This window comes from Ovis aries, chromosome 3 (assembly GCF_016772045.2).
Source record: "Ovis aries strain OAR_USU_Benz2616 breed Rambouillet chromosome 3, ARS-UI_Ramb_v3.0, whole genome shotgun sequence".
Classification (NCBI taxonomy): Eukaryota; Metazoa; Chordata; class Mammalia; order Artiodactyla; family Bovidae; genus Ovis; species Ovis aries.
In genome coordinates, this window is record NC_056056.1 from 139,715,398 (window position 1) to 139,735,582 (window position 20,185).

General features: G+C 37.7%; 1 protein-coding gene across 3 annotated transcripts in view; it reads left to right on the forward strand.

The window, feature by feature from the left end:
- SLC38A4 (solute carrier family 38 member 4) overlaps nt 1-20,185 on the forward strand; it is an 81,444-nt gene that overhangs the window by 27,924 nt on the left and 33,335 nt on the right. Inside the window, exons 1-2 of one of the 3 annotated variants that reach the window (XM_027967422.3) lie at nt 5,825-5,904; nt 19,664-19,893. In XM_027967422.3, the coding sequence (XP_027823223.2) occupies nt 19,775-19,893 (119 nt within the window). In that variant the 5' untranslated portion in view covers nt 5,825-5,904; nt 19,664-19,774. Of the gene's footprint in view, nt 1-5,824; nt 5,905-19,663; nt 19,894-20,185 lie in introns of those variants that run through there. The other 2 variants (XM_042246822.2, XM_027967421.3) reach the window with 2 other exon arrangements.

Genomic DNA, 20,185 nt, shown 5'->3' on the forward strand with positions numbered 1-20,185 from the left:
ATGTGGGTTATTGCCCTTCTCTTGGTCAGGGAATTTTTTATTTTTTATTTTTTCTGAACAGAAAAGCAGAGCCTCTCCTTGGGGCCAGGCTGGGCAGCCTTTTGAGAACTCATATTTGAGAGGGTCCCAAAGTTAGACTTTTAGAAGGTATCATCAAATAAAGCTCTTCATAAAGTCACTTGTATTATATGTGTGTTGAGGTGTTATTTTGTGAAATAGGAACATTGAAAAATGTTCAGAAATCTGCTTTTGGATTTTTAAAAAATTTAAAAAGTATTTTTCAATCCTCTGCCGAAGAGGAATTAGAAAATTATTCATTTGTATTTCTATGTTTACAGTTAATTTGGTATGTGGTTTTTGAGGGTCATATTTACATTTTTTCTTCTAGTAGTCCTTATTTTCTTCTGTAAGTTGAGATTAATAATTTCATAACTCTGAAGAGAGAGACCTATAGCACATCTATGCTTCCCTCTCTCTACAGATGAATCAAAGGACCTACATGCTCAGATCACCTCCAGGATAACACGAACTCTGTGATTTGAATGATTTAGGAAGAATTCTGCAACATTTCTATATGGTTTTTCTTCTTTTTTAAAAAATGTATTCATACTAAGACAGATAAGATGAAGAATTTGGAAGGCCAAAGAATGACATCAGTAAAGATCACAAATGCTCTTTGTCCCTGGAAGCTAGAAACCCAAAAGCCAGAGAATAAATCCTAAGTTAAAAAGAAGTAATCAAAGTCTTGTTTCTAATTGCAGTTATGATAGTGTCTTCCATTTCTAGGAATGGCTTGGTCATTGTAGATGATTACCTACAATACTATAAAAAAACAATTGGATTAATTCACATATTGTCTGTATTTGGAAGCACTAATATTGTAGGATAAGGACAGATCTATAATCTTGGCAACTGATCAACTGTATTCAATTTTGGATTCACAAATCTAAAACCTAGAAATTGTAAAAGATAACTTACTGAAGAATAAGGCCTAGTAAAGACAGTATAGCAATTGAGAGCATAACTTTGAAACATATATTCAGTTCAGTTCAGTCGCTCAGTCATGTCTGACTCTTTGTGACCCCATGAATCACAGCACACCAGGCCTCCCTGTCCATCACCAACTCCCAGAGTTCACTCAAGACTCACGTCCATTGAGTCAGTGATGCCATCCAGCCATCTCACCCTCTGTCGCCCCCTTCTCCTCCTGCCTCCAATCCCTCCCAGCATCAGAGTCTTTTCCAATGAGTCAACTCTTCACATGAGGTGGCCAAAGTACTGGAGTTTCAGCTTTAGCATCATTCCTTCCAAAGAAATCCCAGGGCTGATCTCCTTCAGAATGGACTGGTTGGATCTCCTTGCAGTCCAAGGGATTCTCAAGAGTCTTCTCCAACACCACAGTTCAAAAGCATCAATTCTTCGGTGCTCAGCCTTCTTCACAGTCCAACTCTCACATCCATACATGACCACAGGAAAAACCACAGCCTGGACTAGATGGACCTTAGTCGGCAAAGTAATGTCTCTTCTTTTGAATATGCTATCTAGGTTGGTCATAACTTTTCTTCCAAGGAGTAAATAATAGTTGGTGGGAACTTGCTCAACCCTGTGCTCTGTAACAACCTAGAGGTGTGGGATAGAGGGGGTGGAAGGGAGGTTTAAGAGGGAGGGATATATGCATGCTTATGGCTGATTCACATTGTCGCAAGATAGAAACGAACACAACACTGTAAAGCAATTATCTTCCAATTAAAAATAGATTAGAAAAAGACCATGTAGCACAGAAGAGTTAAAAAGAAACAGAAGTGAGGAAAAAGGTAGGTGACCTAAAGGGAAATTAAAGTAGGAGCAAAGAAAAGCACTTGAATACAGATACAAAGGCAATACAAAATTATTAAAAATTAGGTGATTTTGTTTCTTAGTCATTACTGTTTCTACCCATATTCTTCCAATTTGGCTATAACCACATTGTATTTCCAAGTATTATTTTGTCCCATGACTAAAATTAGAAATTTGGGTATAATCATGAGAACAAGATGTTATCTTCCCTATGTCATTGCAAAATGCCATGATAGTCTGGCTAAAGGATGTATATATATATATTGTTGACCAATTTTTAACTTTATCCAGCTGGATCTTTTCCTTCAAAGATGTTGATGAAGGTAGAAATTTGAAACAAGATGAGTAGTGCTTTTAAATACAGGCAAGGAAAAAAAATCTAATTTCATGATGGGTAAGATCTGAATCAGTTTGAGTCAGAAAGTTTGTACTTTTACTAGATAACGTATTGGGATATACATTCTAGGATCTTCTCTGTACTGTTTGAAAATAAGAACCATAGATTGATGGGGTGCTGAAGTAGATGAGTTACCACTATATATTTTCTTTCTCTATGTAAAGAAATATAAAGGTTTCATTACATGTTTCTTATTTCTGATAGAAGTATCACATAAAATTCACACCATGCATTGTGAGCTGCTGCTGCTGCTGCTAAGTCGCTTCAGTCGTGTCCGACTCTGTGCGACCCAATGGACGGCAGCCCACCAGGCTCCCCCATCCCTGGGATTCTCCAGGCAAGAACACTGGAGTGGGTTGCCATTTCCTTCTCCAATGCATGCAAGTGAAAAGTGAAAGGGAAGTCGCTCAGTCGTATTGGACTCTTAATGACCCCATGGACCGCAGCCTACCAGGCTCCTCCATCCATGGGATTTTCCAGGCAAGAGTACTGGAGTGGGGTGCCATTACCTTCTCCGGTTGTGAGCTAGTGAAAGTAATAAATAGAAACAGTAATACAAGAAAGAGTCAAACTACCATTGACCCCACTTCAAATCCTTTTCATTTGCCTTCTCTTCCGTCATTATTCTCAGACAGGTAAATATCACCAAAGCCAAGCCATCAGTCAGCCTCTTCAGGGTCCTTCTTGAACTCTTCTCCATGTCTACCCTATCATCCCACCTGTATCCTTCCCTGCTGATTCTATGATTTTCTTCAGAAGCTTTCAAGAGATCTTGATCACAGAAATCTGAGTTCTCTAGATTTAATGCCTTTTATAGCCTAAAGTATTCCATTCCAATGTGTTTTTCTCTGAAAAGTCTCTGCTGCACCCAGACTAGTTTTCACTGTTGCCAGAATATGCTTCTAGCATTTCTACATTTTGCATCCAAAATGCCTCTCCCTTTCATCTCTACCCATTGGAATCTCACCCAGACTTTAAGGCCCTCTTCAAGATTAGTAGGTTCCCTCAAGTCATCTTGGATGATCTTAGCCCCTGCGGACTTTTCATCTTGTAGAGTCTGGGAGTATATGATATAATTCTGCTAATATTAATCATATTGTAATCTGAAAGCTGGGTATCTCTTTAAGTGGACATATATTATACCTTGCAAACCAACTTCCCACTTCAACCAAGTCTCACCAACTTTCCACCCCAACCACCTCTGTTCTTGGTGGCACTTCTGTGAATTCCTTACCAAAAGGATTATAGTGTCTGTCATTTCATTGTTTAGACTTGCTTCGTTATTTACTATCCACATATTTTTCATTTTATTCATTTTGTAAAAGTTTGTACATATTCTGGTTCATTACCTCTTTGTACACTGATGCTTGTACCAAATTAGATCCTATCAGATTATGTGGCATTTTCATGTTTTAAAAATCAAAAGAGTATAGACCTACTGTCAAATGTATATGAAATTACATTATGATATGATTTAAGAAATATTCAGAACATAAAACTATAATGCTTAAGTCTGTATTTTCCTTGTAAAAAGAAAGTTACTATGAGTTTTGTCAAGACCAAACCATACATTTCTTCACTAATCTTTGCATGTCCAAACATGTCAGATATCTAGGGAGAAAATAATTGCACAATAAAAAAGTTCCTAAGTCATTTTAATTTAGCCAACTTTTGTCAAGTTAGTTTTTAATCTATGTATATTTTTTCCATTGAGTCAATGTCAGGAAAGTTTTCTGATAAGAATTTTGCAATTAGAGTAGGTCCTAAAAAAATATAAAACTCTTCATAGAAGTCTCTTATGTGTACTTTTCATTTTAATCCAGCATGCTAATTTGCTATAATTACTTAGTGAGCTTGAAGAACATAAGGATTATATGGATGCCAAGACTTAAAATTTGAGAGGTAAAACTGTAGGTATTTATTCATTTATCTCCACCCTATTTTGCATGAAGAAATACTGTGAAATGAAATTGTACTATTACATGAAATTTTGCTAGAACACAAATATTTCATTTTCTAACAATTAGCTCAGGTTTTTGCTTTCTTAATTTTATACTCATCTGATAACTTTGCAAACAGAAGAAAATCTGAAGTTGGAAAGATAATAGTTAAATGATGGAAATAACTTGAAAAGAAATATTCTTTAAATTTATCTGAAATTTAAATTAGTGTTGTTGTTGGTCAGTTGCTCAGTCATGTCCGACTCTTTGCAACCCCATGGACTGTAGCTCATCAGGCTTCCACATCCTTCACCGTCTCCCGGAGTTTGCTCAAACTCGTGTCCATTGAGTAGGTGATGTCATCCAACCATCTCGTCCTCTGTTGTCCCCTTCTCCTTCCGCCTTATATCTTTCCCAATCTCAGGGTCTTTCCCGATGAGTCAGCTCTTTGCATCAGGTGGCCAAAGTATTGGAGCTTCAGTTGACAACAAATTAGTGTATTTGTTATTATTTTTCCCCTAGACCATAATAATTTTCATCCGATCATGGATAAAGTTACAAGGTAACTGAAAAATAAAGAAGCAGAACTAAAAGACAAATGAAAGTAAACATACCATGTTAAAGTTAATAGACCAAATGAGCCTATTTGCAAAGGAAAAGAGAAATGGATCATTGGACACTTTGCTTAATGTTTAATTTCTTGCATCAACATAAGATTTTCTCAAAGAACAATGTTTAGTTGGTTGTTTTTTTTTTTTTTTTCCAGAAATAGGAAATTGACACAACTGTTGCAATCTAGCATCTAGCATTTCTTTTGATTGGCTACTGGAGAGCTCATCGATGTTATAAATATTAAAAAGGCAAAGAACTCTTAATTCCGGACTGATTTTTTAATCTATTTTCTCACTTAACTTTCAGAATGTTGTCTGCTTTATACATTTTCATAACAGAATGAATTATTTGCCAACACATTTTAACTCTTCTTATGATATATGGAAAATCAAGTAGATTTTTTTGAAAGGGAGAAAATGTCTGTTTAGAAATTCTCTAAAAACTCCAAATAATGTTTTACTTACTCAGCACACTACCTTTGGATGGTAGCAGAATCTGAAAGGGCTTATGTTTTCTAGCCTCACGTCACCTTCTGTAACTTGGTGCTGTTGTGAGTGTCTGTTATTCTAATATAACATTTCCTCTGGATAAAATTGACGGTTCCAAAGAAAATAACTCTTCTGCTATTTAATACTTTCTACACTTTCTGATTGTAATAATTCATTAAGTAGTCTGATTCCATTATTATGGTATTACTTTAATTTGACTTCAGTTCATAAATCTCTAGAAAAATTAACATTTCAGATTTATCAGTCAACCAAGCTGTAGAATCTTGATACAGAAAGATACCGGTCAAGGTAAAGCTTTCAGTAAGTGACTACTTTGTTGTATAAAAGCCAAAATTCTTAAAGCAAACAGAAATTGGTGTAACTGGTGTTCAATCCGAGTGTACAACAGTAAACTGAATTAGCTTCTCTATTTTTTTAAGAGTGACGCAAGTTGGACAGAGGGAGGTGTTGGGGTGAGGGGTTGGTGGTGATTGGCTTGTCTAGCTCACTCCCACTGGTCTTTAAATCATTGTCTAGGTCCCCAAAATTTCACATAAGTCAACTCTGCAACAGGGGTCTGCTATGCCACACAATTCTGGAAAGATTGCACAGGAGTGGATAAATAATTAAGGTAAAGTTGATTTTACATGAAAACTTACGATGTTGAAATAATGCTTCATTTCTTATTTTTATGGTATTGATTATTTGTTACTTTTCTTATAAAAAATCTATTCAATATAATGTCAAATATTGAAATTATTTACCCAGATCCTGGGAGGAGACTCTGGAATGAAGAGTTGACACAGTTTGTCTTAGGAAAAAGTATACCATTTGAGATGTACACTCTTAGTGTTATTAAAGATTTTCTTTATTTTAAAGATGAAAACACCCACCAGAACTTAGTTTACTCAAAGAAGGAGCATCATACCACTACAGCAGATGTGAAAGGCTAAGTGTTTGGGTGGCGTCGTTTTCAAAAGAAAAAAAAAATTTGTGTCTTAGCTTATGTTTTTATGTAACCGTTTTAGTGAAGGAGTATTTTTACAGCAAATTTACTGGGAGAAACTGACAGATCAGTAGAATATAAGCAAAGCTTTAGATATAGAAAGGCTGGAATCAGATATCTAAAAATTAGATCTGTACTCCTCAAATGTATTTACCAGACAGCAGGAGAATTCTCAATGTATTTTGAGCTCCTTATAGAGCATATGGTGATTATTTTAATTAAATGTCTAGGTGATAACGAAACTGTTTTATAACTCCGTGAAAAAATATTTTAAATGATGATATACATCATATTCATGCACAATTCACTGACTAAGTTTTATTCTTGACAAACTAAAAAAAACTTAGGTATGTTTCCTAGAAAAGATAGCCATTTGTTTTACAAGACAACATCTGCCATTTTTTCAGATTTATATTTAGATAGTGTTTTGGGATTTTCTGGAAAGTCTTTCTACTTCTAAGAATTATATCAGTAACATTTAAGTAACATTTAGTTTTGAGAGCTCAACTCTTGACTTTTCTTAAACTATGTTATACAGTGTGCTTTAGGGGTTATTGAAGCTAATATTTTTAATAAATGAGTTATTTTTTTAAAAGTTAAGTAGTTTATTTCAGAAGGAAAAAAGTACCTCCGCAGGTAGTCCAGTATGTATTATATAGAATATAGACATTCAGAACTTAATATAGCCATAATTTATGACAGATTATTAAATATTATGCATTAACATGGATAGCATAAGTTCACTGTGTAATATTAAATATGCTACATATTGAGGTACACTTCTGGAAACAAACTACTGTTTGGAAAAATAGGAACTAAAATTTATGCAGGAATTTAAGGTATTTCTTAACATTAAGATGACTAGAGAATCTATGTCTTTTTCTAAGAGCAGACCTAGAAATTTTATAAGTGAAATAATGTATATGGATTTTATGAATAGTCCTTTATACCTCATCAAAGGCTGCTTTAATTCTTATATTAACAAGCATGTAATATTCTTACCAAAGGGACAAGACCTCAACATACGGTAAATTCTTTTAACTTTCCAGTTCTCCCTTGATATTATTTCTAAGCTATGTCTAAGTAGAGGAAGGGAATGAAAAGGCTAAAATATTAGTACCAGCAATACGAAGTTGTCAAGTGAATGTGTACATGCTTAGTCACTCAGTCATGTCTGACTCTGAGACGCCAGTGACTATAGCCCAGCAGGCTCCTCTGTCCATGGCATTCTCCAAGCAAGCATATTGGGTTGGATAGCCATTATCTTCTCCAGAGGATCTTCCTGACCCAGGGATCAAACCTGGTCTCCTGCCTTGCAGGGAGATTCTTTACCATCTGAGCCACCAGTGAAGCCCAAGTCAAGTGAATACAGTTTTGCTATTATTGGCAGTTTCTTTTGTAAGATGTCCTTCAGACTGACAGTGAATGCTTTTATGAAAGCTGATTTCTGTGAGAAATCATGCCAGAGACTAATGAGTCATCTGAGTTTCAAATGTGATTAGAATGACATTGTTGGGGAAATTGTTTAAGATAATTTTACATAAAGGTAATATTAGATTCATTTCATTGTTAAATCTATATTCATTTATCCAAGATATATTTTGGATGTGGATTTAAATCAGCTCCTTGGATGCAAGATAATTTGGCTTTTAGAAGTTGTGGTTGGTGGTGGTTTAGTCGCTAAGTCGGGTCCAACTCTTGTGACCCCATGAACTGAAACCTGCCAGGCTCCTCTGTCGACGGGATTTCCCAGGCAAGAATACTGGAGTGAGTTGCTGTAGGATCAGCAACTTCCTGCTCACCCAACCGAAGGGTAAAATCTGCTACCTGAACCCAGACTTCAGAGTAGATTCATCAGAACTGGACTGGCATGAAAAACAAATAGCAATGGTGGGAAATTTAGCTCCTTTTGTGCTTTCATTTATCAGGTAAAATAAATGTTTATAAATAACACTACAAAGGAATGTTATCTATAATGTTTAATAACTAAAAATTGAATGTAAGGAATCAGCTATTTAGGACATTCAGATAAGTATGATGAAACAAAGACTTCTAAATGGTGATAGTGTTCCAAATACTTTTGTTTCAAAGTTTGATTTTGCACCTTCATGAATGAATAAAATAAAATGGCAATGCAGAATATCACCGGACTCAAATATCCAGTCTGTTTCGGCAAAATCTCTATTGCAGAGAAACCTAACTTCATTAGCGAGACAGGCTAGACTATAGAAAGTTCTGTCAAACCAAATCTGGTTTTTCTTTTGAAGAATTTTGAACATTCTTTGTATAGCAAAGCTGCTCTTCTTCTTGGGAACCAGAAGGGAACATTTCTATTTCACTTTGAAATGTTAACCTATAAAGCTATAATAAGAGTTGTACTTGCATTTATAGAGGAGGTCATATAAAATCGCCTTGGTCTTCGAAAACGTGTCGCCAGGCACTGTGCTAGATAATGGAAAATGTGTGTAGTCTACAAACCTGGCCTTGTCCCGCCTTCATGAAATTGTTTTTGCCTAGCAGAGGAGACAGTTATTAATATTTATCAAATAGTCACACAACTCAAAATGTAAGTTCAAAGTGGATGAGTTTGTAAGGAAGAGGAGGCCATGTTCCATGGGGGAATCTAATTTAGACATGTGGCATTTAAAGATTTTCAGGTTCTTTTAGTTAACTGTGGGAGACACTTTGTTAAGAATGTGGGGAAGGGAATTCCAGGCAGAGGGAACAGCAGGTTAAAAAGGTCTCGAGGTGGCAATGAAGAAATGAAAGAAGTCCAGTGAATCTAGTGAGTAAAGGGGCATGTGATTCAATGCAGGACTCAAGAGCTCTGTCTGGGTTAAACTATATAGAGCCTTATAGCATGTTAGGAAATGTGACTTTATTCTGAAAGGTAATGAGAAAAATAATTTTGGGTCCTTCAACATGTAGTCATTTGGATTAACATAATGGGCATGGAGAGAAAAATAAATTAATTTTAAATAAATGTTGCAAGAAAGATTGATATGGTGATAGATTGAACATGGGAGAGGGGGCGCAGTATAGAGAGGGGGAAGTATCTATAATGATAACCAAATTCCTCTTTTTCTTTTAATATTTATTTTATTTATTTGGTTGCACTGGGTCTTAGTTGCGACACACAGGATTGCAGCATGTGGGATTCAGTTCTCTGACCAGGGATTGAACCCAGGCCCCCCTGCATTGGGAGCACAGAGTCTTAGCCACTGGACCACCTGGGAAGTTCAGCCAGATTCCTCCTATTGTTACTGAAAGGTGTATGGCCTCCGGCTGCTTGACCCCCAAAAGCCAATGAATAGGCAGGTTGATGGAAAGGAAAGTTTGCTTTATTTCAGATGCTGGCAACTGGGATGGGGTGGGGGAGGGCAGACATCTGTCCAAAGGCCAACTCCCTGCCCCTGCCCCCACCATCCCTGAAGAGCAGGGGATTAGAGCTTTTATAGACAGAGAGAGGGAGCTATGCGTAAGAACAGCACAGTCAGCTCTGACAGTCATCTTCAGATTGATCCTTGGTGGTCTAGTCAGTCTCATCTTGGTTGTTTTAGGTACAGTTAATCTTCAGTTCCAGGGTCCATTTGTTCCCATTTCTTTGTGGCCTGTTCTCAGAATTGCAGCAGCTCATGTCTTGGGTACAGTCTAGTCATCATTTAGTTAATTCTTCCACCTGATGTTTGAGTATCTGTAAGACAGCTCTCTTGCCTGGAAAATCCCATGGACGGAGGAGCCTGGTAGGCTGCAGTCCATGGGGTCACAACGAGTCGGATACTTACTGAGCGCACTTTCACTTTTCACTTTCACGCATTGGAGAAGGAAATGGCAGCCCACTCCAGTGTTGTTTCCTGTAGAATCCCAGGGACGGTGGAGCCTGGTGGGCGGCCATCTGTGGGGTTGCACAGAGTCAGACACGACTGAAGCAACTTAGCAGCAGCAGCAGCAGCAAGACAGCTCGCAAGATATGGCTCAGAATATTATCTATAGCCCTTGAGAAAGAACTGAAGGTCCTTGACTATGCTTAATGACTACATTATTATTATTATTTGGTCTCCTTTGACTGTTTTCCTTTGTTTCTGCATTTCTCACTTCTCTGATTAAACTTATTCTTTAACTAAAGTTTTCCACAGGCAGACGGCAGGCAGAGGACAAGGGGAGGAGGGCGAGAACTATCGGGTCCTGCTCTGTTTCACTGTGAGCACTTCTTATGAAGTGCCATGTACTGAAATAGGGAGCAGCAGAAGAATCTATGGCTATGAAAACTAATATATTATATGTTATGTTATGAAAAGGGCTCCCCTGGTGGTTTAGACAGTAAGGAAGCTGCCTGCAATGCAGGAGACCCAGGTTTGATCCCTGGGTCAGGAAGATCCCCTGGAAGAAGGGAATAGCAACTCACTCCAATATTCTTGCCTGAAGTTTCCCATGGACAGAGGAGCCTGCCGGGCTGCAGTCCATGAGGTCGTGAAGAGTCAGACATGACTGAGCAACTGAGCACACACACATATTATGTTACTATATTTTTCAATCATAGCATTGTTCTTTTCTAGTCTCCCCAGGGAGTGATTCATTGATTAGTTTAATAAGTATTTATTCAGCGAAAAAAGTAAAGATTATAATATAAGAGCTTGTTCAAAAATCTGGTTTCTCTACTAAACAAAATTCATCAGGTATAGGGATTCTGTCTTATTCGTGCTTTATCTTTCATAGTTTCCGGCTTATAGTTCATTCTCAGTATTTGTTGACTAAATAAATAAATACCATCTTTATACACTTTCATGTTGATTAATCATGTGTTAAGGTTTAGCAATTATGCTGTAGTCTAAATGCTTCAAAGGGCCTACTTTGTGCATCAGGCAAATGACTCAGTGTATCTAGTTTCTCGTAATGTCCTAATTCATTTAAAATTGTGCTTTTAGCTGTTGTTCCCTTAAAATAGATCATAATAGAATCTTCAGAGCTAAAGATATGAGCTGTGAAACTGTGTTCCAAGTTAGGTGAGAAGATGCCCTTTGAGCAGGACCAAAATTAGGATTAGGGGCCATTCTTCACGCAATCTGTCTTATCAGACAAATGGCCTGAGGTGGTAGAGAACTCAGGGGGACCCAGAAACTGAAAGGAGGCCAGAATACCTAGAACAGTGAGGTGGGAAGAGTGTGGAAGGAGTGAAATTAGGGGTAGAGGGACCATGTGGAACTTGTGGGCATGTGGAGAATTTTATATTTTATCCTAAGAGTAAAGGGGAGACAATAGAGGATTTTATGCAAATAAGTGACATGATCTAAGTTTTGTTTTTAAAAGATCAATATGCCTGTTTGTAGAAAGTGAATGAGGAGGGGGAGGGTAGGCAAGAAAGGATGAAGGTATCAATTATGATTGTTGCAATTGACAATGTAAAATTTTGGACAAAGCCGATGGTGGAAGCAATAGAAGGAAGTGGGCTAATTTAAGAAATACTTTAATTGTTGCAAAATCAACTAGACTTTAGAAAGGAATAAATGTTAAGGATAAGAAATTAGAAGACTGATATTTCTGATGTGAAGATCTGGATAAATGGTGACAAAATTCTTTGGATTGGAAATATTGGAAGAAGGAGGAACTGTCACAAGTTAGATTTTAGGCACAATGAATTTGAACTGCCTTTGAGATAAACAAATGTATATACATCACTGGACACACGTAACTGGAGGTCAGAATGAAGCCCTGGGCCAGAACTGTGACTTAGAGAGTCCATGGTTTATGAAGCCTTGAGTAGATTGGAACAAGGGGAGTTTAGGACCTATCCTTGAGGAATTCAAGCAAAGAAACTTCAAATGAAATGATCCTTCTTAAAGGAACAAAATCACAAGAGATCTGTAAAATAATAAAACTCAGCATTTAAAAAACTAAGATCATTGCATCCGGTCCCAACACATAATGGCAAGTAGATGGGGAATTAACGGAAACAGTGAGAGACTTAATTTGGGGGGGAGGGGCTCCAAAATCACTGCAGATGGTGACTACAGCCATGAAATTAAAAGAAGTTTGTTCCTTGGAAGAAAATCTATTGACCAACCTAGACAGCATATTAAAAAGCAGAGACATTTACTTTGCTGACAAAGGTTTGTCTAGTCAAAGCTATGGTTTTTCCAGTAGTCATGTATGGATGTGAGAGTTGGACTATAAAGAAAGCTGAGTGCCGAAGAATTGATGTTTTTGAACTGTGGTGTTGGAGAAGACTCTTGAGAGTCCCTTGGACTGCAAGGAGATCAAGCCAGTTAATCCTAAAGGAAATCAGTCCTGAATATTCATTGGAAGGACTGATGCTGAAACTGAAACTCCAACACTTTGGCCACCTGATGCAAAGAACTGACTCATTTGAAAAGACCCTAGTGCTGAGAAAGATTGAAGGCAGAAGGAGAAGGGAATGACAGAGGATGAGATGGTTAGATGGCATCACCAACTCGATGGACATGAGTTTGAGCAAGCCCCTGGAGTTGGTGATGGACAGGGAGGCCTGACGTGATGCAGTCCATGGGGTTGCAAAGAATCGGACATGACTGAACTGTACTGATCAGCAACAAATGGAAGTTTTAAGAATTCCTACAAGCCAGGAAGCAGATAGGGGTGGAAAACCTGTGAAAGAGAAAAGGAACCAGGGTAAACCAGGTAATTGGGCTTTTTCCAGAGGCAGTCTAGTAGGAGTTCCAAGTTAAGTCAATATACACAAAGAGGAGCCATGATTCATGAGCAACCAATGACCACATGTTCACCAAGGAACTTTGGTTTGGACTCTTCATCTGTTTGGGCTGCCTTTTTTGGTAAAAAAAATAAGGCTGCAATCTAGTCTGTAAAGAGAACCTAAGAATGGACTCTATAATAGATATTAAGACCCCCACAGCAGGCAAAGAGAGATAACAAGCAAAAATGGAAGCTCCACCAAGAGGAAAATACATCATTGCATTTTACTCCCTGAGGAGCCTTGTCTACAGTGCCAGCTATGTCTGGGCGTGGAGTCCTGCAGTTGCTCTGCAGACAGACTGACTGCATAGATGCCACTTACCCCAGACCTGTTGTTTGCTGTTTAGTCACTAAGTTGTGTCCAACTCTTGCAACCCTGTGGACTGCAGCCTGCCAGGCTCCTCTGTCCATGAGATTTCCCAGGCATTCCTTTCTCCAGGGGATCTTCTCCACCCAGACATCAAACCTGCAACTCCTGCATTTGCAGGCAGATTCTTACAGAGGACCTACAAGGGAGCAATCTCTCAGTGGAATGAGCCTGTAAGATTTCAGAGAAACCCCAAGTACTAGCTTTCTAAGTTAACCAACATACTCTTCATTCATAAATATGAACCGATAACCTAGGATCATTAAGAATTTCAGGAAAGCCAGGCAAATGGAAGAGAAGAGCCAAGATGAACAAATAGAACAACTCCAGGAAAAAATACACAATTTAGGGAACAACAAGAGCTTTTGGAAACTTGAAATCAATAGCCTTAGAAAGATTTGTGTAAATACTGCATCTGTAAAATGAACAAAAGAGATGGTATGAAAAAAGAAGAGAATAAACAAATGATCAGAAATTAAAAACATGATTGTGAAAAATAATTAGCTGGCAGGTTGAAAAAGAAAATGGGTACAGCTTAAAAGTAAACAATGGTTTTCTACTCTACCCCCAGTACTTGCTTCTGGTACCAAAAGTGTGAGTTTTTCCCAAAGCAGCCAATTCTCCCACACCAGCAGGGAGTCCTACAATGTAGTCAATTCTGGCTCTGTTTCCTGGAGTTAGCATCAGATCCCACATATTATGGGCTGTGTTCCACAGACTGCCTCCGCTTCAGATGCAAGGGCAAGTTCAGACCTCCTGTACTTCTGACCAGTCAGCTATAAGTCAGATTTAATCGTGTTCTAGAATCACTCACAGAACTCAGGAAGACAGTTTGCTTACTAGATGACTGGTTTATTATAAAAGGATATAATTCAGGGACTGCCAGATGGCAGAGATGCACAGGACAAAGGATGAGGAAAGGGACTCAGGACTCTCATGCCCTCTCTTTGTGGACCACCTCCCAGCACCTCTGTATGATAACCACTCCAGAAGCTCTTCAAACCCCTTCAGTTAGGGTGTTTAATATCTAGACATGACTAAATAATTGGCCATATGTGATTGACCTAGCCCACACCCTCTCTCCTCTCTCAGTTGATTGGAAGTAGGGTTGGAAGTTCTAGCTCTGTAATCAATTGGTTGGTTCCCCTAGCAACCAGCCTCCATCCCAAGGGCTTTACAAAAGCCACTTCATTATCATAAACTCAAGTGTGGTTAAAAGGATCTTGCTATGAATAACAACAACAGCAATAACAACAAAAACATCTTTATCATTCCAGAACTATTTCAGGAGCTGGATACAAAACCCATATATTAGTAATGTAATTGCATTTGGAGCGTTCTGCCAGATATGGGAATGAAGACCAAATGTATATGTATTATATCACAGTGTTATACAGCTGAAAATCAAATCTGTTATTCTGGAAATTGAGGAACTGTCTTTGAACATTGAGTAACAAAATGAGATGCATTCAGGAAATAAGGATGAGTCTGAAAGGGACTCAGGACTCTCATTTTAGATCCCCATTGTATGATCCAATATTCCACCTTTTGTCCCCATCTCTGGGCTTTCTATTTTGTTCCATTGATCTATATGTCTGTCTTTGTGCCAGTACCATACTGTCTTGATTGCTTTGTGACTTTCCAACATAAAATTGTTCTAGTTCCATAGGGATTGCATTGAATTTGTAAATTGCTTTGGGTAGTATACTCATTTTCACTATATTGATTCTTCCGATCCATCATGGTATCTCCATCTATTAGTGTGATTGTGATAGTAGGGTTTTTAGGATAGTTCTAGCTTCTGTAATCAATTTCTGAATGTTGGCAACTGGCAACTAGCTCAACTCAGCCTCCAAAGAAGACATTGGCTAACAAAACACATGAAAAGATGCTCAACATCACTCATTATTAGAGAAATGCAAATCAAAACCACAATGAGGTACCACTTCACACCAGTCAGAATGGCTGCGATCCAAAAATCTGCAAGCAATAAATGCTGGAGAGGGTGTGGAGAAAAGGAACCCTCCTACACTGTTGGTGGGAATGCAAACTAGTACAGCCACTATGGAGAACAGTGTGGACATTCCTTAAAAAATTGCAAATAGAACTACCTTATGACCCAGCAATCCCACTTCTGGGCATACACACCGAGAAACCAGAATTGAAAGAGACACATGTACCCCAATGTTCATCGCAGCACTGTTTATAATAGCCAGGACATGGAAACAACCTAGGTGTCCATCAGCAGATGAATGGATAAGAAAGCTGTGGTACATATACACAATGGAGTATTACTCAGCCGTTAAAAGAATTCATTTGAATCAGTTCTGATGAGATGGATGAAACTGAGCCGATTATACAGAGTAAGTAAGCTGAAAGAAAAACACCAATACAGTATACTAACACATATATGGAATTTAGGAAGATGGTAATGACGACCCTGTATGCAAGACTTTTTGGACTCAGAGGGAGAGGAGAGGGTGGGATGATTTGGGAGAATGCCATTCTAACATGTATACTATCATGTGAATTGAATCGCCAGTCTATGTCTGATGCTTGGGGCTGGTGCATGGGGAATCATGTTGAACATGTGAGATTTTAACAAAATAAAAAGTAACTTAAAAATTGAAAAAATAAAAATAAAAAAAATAAAAGAAAGAATTCTGACCTAAAAAAAAAAAATAAAAAAATAAAGAGAAAATCTTGGCAATAGAGATAAAGGGGGCCAGTACATGACTAATACAAGTTTCAAAGGAAGGGAAACATTTTAAAATGGTAGAACATTTTTATCAGAAGAAAGATACAAGTCTCTTAAATGAATGGGCTCTCCATGTGTGGATTAAGATGAATTTTTAAAACTACTCATATCTAGTTACATCCTGGAGAAATTTCAGATTTTGTTAAAGAAGAAAATTCTAAAACCTTTCAGAAGAAAAAAAAATAAAACAAAGAGATGAAAATCTGATTTGTCAGAGGAAGCTGAAAGTCAAGAGACAAAGGTTTTCAACCTTGTAAAGGAAAATGATTTTGAATCTAGAATTCAAACAATCAAAAAAGTTTGAGAATAAAGTAAAGACATTTTCCAACATGAAACAACTCAGGAATTCTATTTCTGGACTTATTGTACGAAAAAGTTACTCAAGGGAGTATTTTAGCACAATGCAAAATGAACTGAAGAAAGGAGATAGCTTGGCATTCAAGAAACATGGGCAGCTGAATAAGACCCAGAAGAGGGAGGAGAAAGCCCTTCAGAAAGTAAAAGAGTGTGGATAATTTGCTTCCAAAATTCTAGTGCATGCCTGCTAAGTCGTTTTAGTCATGTCTGACTCTTTGTGACCCCATGGATTGTAGGCCACCAGGCTCCTCTGTCCATGGGATTCTCCAGGTAAGAATACTAGAGTGGGTTGCCACACTCTTCTCCAGGGGATCTTCCCAATCCAGGGATTGAACCTAAGTCTCTTATGTCCCCTGCACTGGCAGGCAGGTTCTTCACCACTAGCGCCACCTGGGAAGCGAAAGTTTTAGTAGTATAAGATTATATTGCCTTTATTATGTAGTCAAATATGCCACTTGGTTCTTTGGGCATACTATTTACACAATTGTAATGTTGTAAATTCTTTGGCATTGCCTTTCTTTGGGATTGGAATGAAAACTGACCTTTTCCAGTCCTGTGGCCACTGTTGAGTGTTGCCAACAAAGGTCCATCTAGTCAAGGCTATGGTTTTTCCAGTGGTCATGTATGGATGTGAGAGTTGGACTGTGAAGAAGGCTGAGCGCCGAAGAATTGATGCTTCTGAACTGTGGTGTTGGAGAAGACTCTTGGGAGTCCCTTGGACTGCAAGGAGATCCAACCAGTCCATTCTAAAGGAGATCAGCCCTGGGATTTCTTTGGAAGGAATGATGCTAAAACTGAAACTCCAGTACTTTGGCCACCTCATGCGAAGAGTTGACTCATTGGAAAAGACTCTGATGCTGGGAGGGATTTGGGGCAGGAGGAGAAGGGGGTGACAGAGGATGAGATGACTGGATGGTATTACCGACTCGATGGACGTGAGTCTGAGTGAACTCCGGGAGTTGGTGATGGACAGGGAGGCCTGGCGTGCTGTGATTCACGGGGTCGCAAAGAGTCGGACATGACTGAGCAACTGAACTGAACTGAACTGAACTGAATGTTGTAAATTATAGCACGGCAATGTTGTAAATGCTGATTTTTTAGGTAAATTATGAGAGATTTGTTTTACAGAATAGATGACATTATCATGAATCTTAACATTGTAGAAGTATTTCATGAGCTGAAACGATTAGGAGTGTGGAGGAAGCAATTAGGACTATAGAAAGAAGTATGTTAATTTCCTTGTATTTCCTAAGTGTCAGTTGAGAGTTGATAAACCAAGTCAGAGAGGTTTTAGTGAATAGTTTAAATTTAGAATGACTTACTTTAAATGAAGAAGTAAAAACAGTAACTCATTAGTGATTGCTATTGGGAAGTGAAACTGATACTGCATGATACTGTGGGATGTTGAGACAAGTTTGTACTCAGTTAATACAAGTTTCTACTTTTTCTGTTAATTGTATGCTTCTCTCTGGTGCTTCAAAGATTTCTCTCTTTATCTTTGATGTTATATACTTACACTACTTTTTATTAATGAAAATATTCATTTTTCTTCCTCCTGCTGGAAGTACTGTGTGGTTTTTTTGAATCCTGAGAACTACTCTCTTTCTTTAGTTCTCAACAATTCTTTGTCCTTTTCGTCTCTCACCTCACAATTCTTTCATATTAGAATAACTATTCAGACATGTTTAACTTTTTACTTCTGGTTTTCTTCCACATGTCTCTTAACTTCATATTTTTCTTTCTTTCTTTGTGATATAATTTGAGTGATTTCCACCAATCTGTCTTCCAGTTTCATTACTCTCCCTCCAGCTGAGTTTTTTAAAATATGATTATATATTTTGTTTTTAGAATTCTTTTGTCTTTTTCTCGAACCAGTCTGATCTTCTATTGTGTTCATAATCTGTCGATGTTATTTCTTATTTCAAATCTTTCATTACTTTTTATTATATGAATGTTATAGTCCATTTTATGTTTTCTTTCATCATAAAGTCCGTTTTCAATTACTTTGCAGTTTGTAGTCACTCAGGTGTGAATTATTACTTCTTGTGCCTACTGACTCTCCTAGTGAGTTTCAGTTTCCATACGTGATTTGCAACTTTTGAAATCATCTTAATCAAGGGTTGTCCTCCATAGATGGGCTGCTGCAGCACTGGATTTATGGAGTCGTTCTTATTTGCCAGGGAATTTATGGATTCCATGCGTACTGGAGCAATTTTTATGTTAGTTTTTCTGCTCAGAATTTCCTTATGAAATGGTAGTGTATGTTTCAGAACCAAACCTTCCAAGAGTGATAGTATTTTTCCCAATATATTGATTCAATAAGAACTGAATGAAACTGATGGTAAAAATTTCAGAATATCAGCATTAATGGATTCATAGCAATTTTTTTTGCACAGTAGTAGTCTACCCCTTTTCACTTAATTGAGGAAAACGAGGTTAAAAAAAGTTAAATGTGCTGAGATCCAGTGAATTAAAGGCAGAGCAAAGTCTAAAAGCTCGATCGCTTTCTTGTTAAAATGCATTTCAACTTTGCATAGATGGTGACTGAGGCTGATTCAAAAATAAACTTGTGCTTACTTTTGTTACTGCTCTTAACTTTGGTTTCATGATCCAAGTGCCTGAAAAGTGGCTTCCTGAGCCTGACGCTACCTTGTGTTGCATGTTATTAAGTATTTTGATGGTGTTAATTCTTTCATGCCCGATTAACAGATTAAAGCAAAATTAACACAGTCATTTTCTGTGTTACTGTTGGTGCAGACACTGTCAGATTCTACCTTGGCAGATCTTTCTTTATCAACAGTTTACCATTGTCACCCATTTAAGTAATACAATTTGCTAACAAATACCTAAAGTTTCTTGAAGACTGCTACCATGTCTTAAGATTTGTTTTTTCCTTCCTACAGTGACTATTAAAGCCCCTGCCATTGAAAAAACATTCTATAAATACCAGCTAATTTGGCAATTTATTAAGAATTTTCCTTTTTCTCTTTCATTTTCTTTCTTTCTCTTTTTTTTTGGTATTGGGTAATGGAAACTTTGGAGACATACTTTGTGAATTTTTCAGGAATTTATTTACTCTTCATGTTTTTACAGAGAACATACACAAGTAGGTGGTTTGGATTTATTTATCTAATTTAAAGAAATTTATAATGACTTATCTTGTGTTCTGTTTGCAGAACAGAGTGTTCTAAACATAACACCAAGTAGAAGAGCCTCAAGCTGAAGGTACAGTATCTTGTTTACACTGAAGGAGCTTGTGTGTGGACAAGAAAGCGCTGACAGCTCAAATGGACCCCATGGAACTGAGCAATGTCAACATCGAGCCTGATGATGAGAGCATCAGTGGCGAGAGTATTCAAGACAGCTACACTGGGATGGGGAATTTAGAAAAGGCAGCAATGAGCAGGTATGGGGTTAAAATGATGGGGCTCCGTGGAAAAACGAGAGGCTTATGGACATGGAAAACAAAACTTTTGTTGGGGAGAACTGAATTTATTACCTATTTGAGAGATAACAATGATGTTGATGTTAACACATCAACTCTCTGATCCTGAAATACACATTGTTATATCATTATTGTATGTCAGTCCTTTGTATAATTGCTTCTCGGCCTTTTGGCTAAGATCAAGTGTGGTCCTTTGTATGATTACTTTAAAATTTCAGTTACAGTGTTCTTGTTCCTATTAATAATATATAAT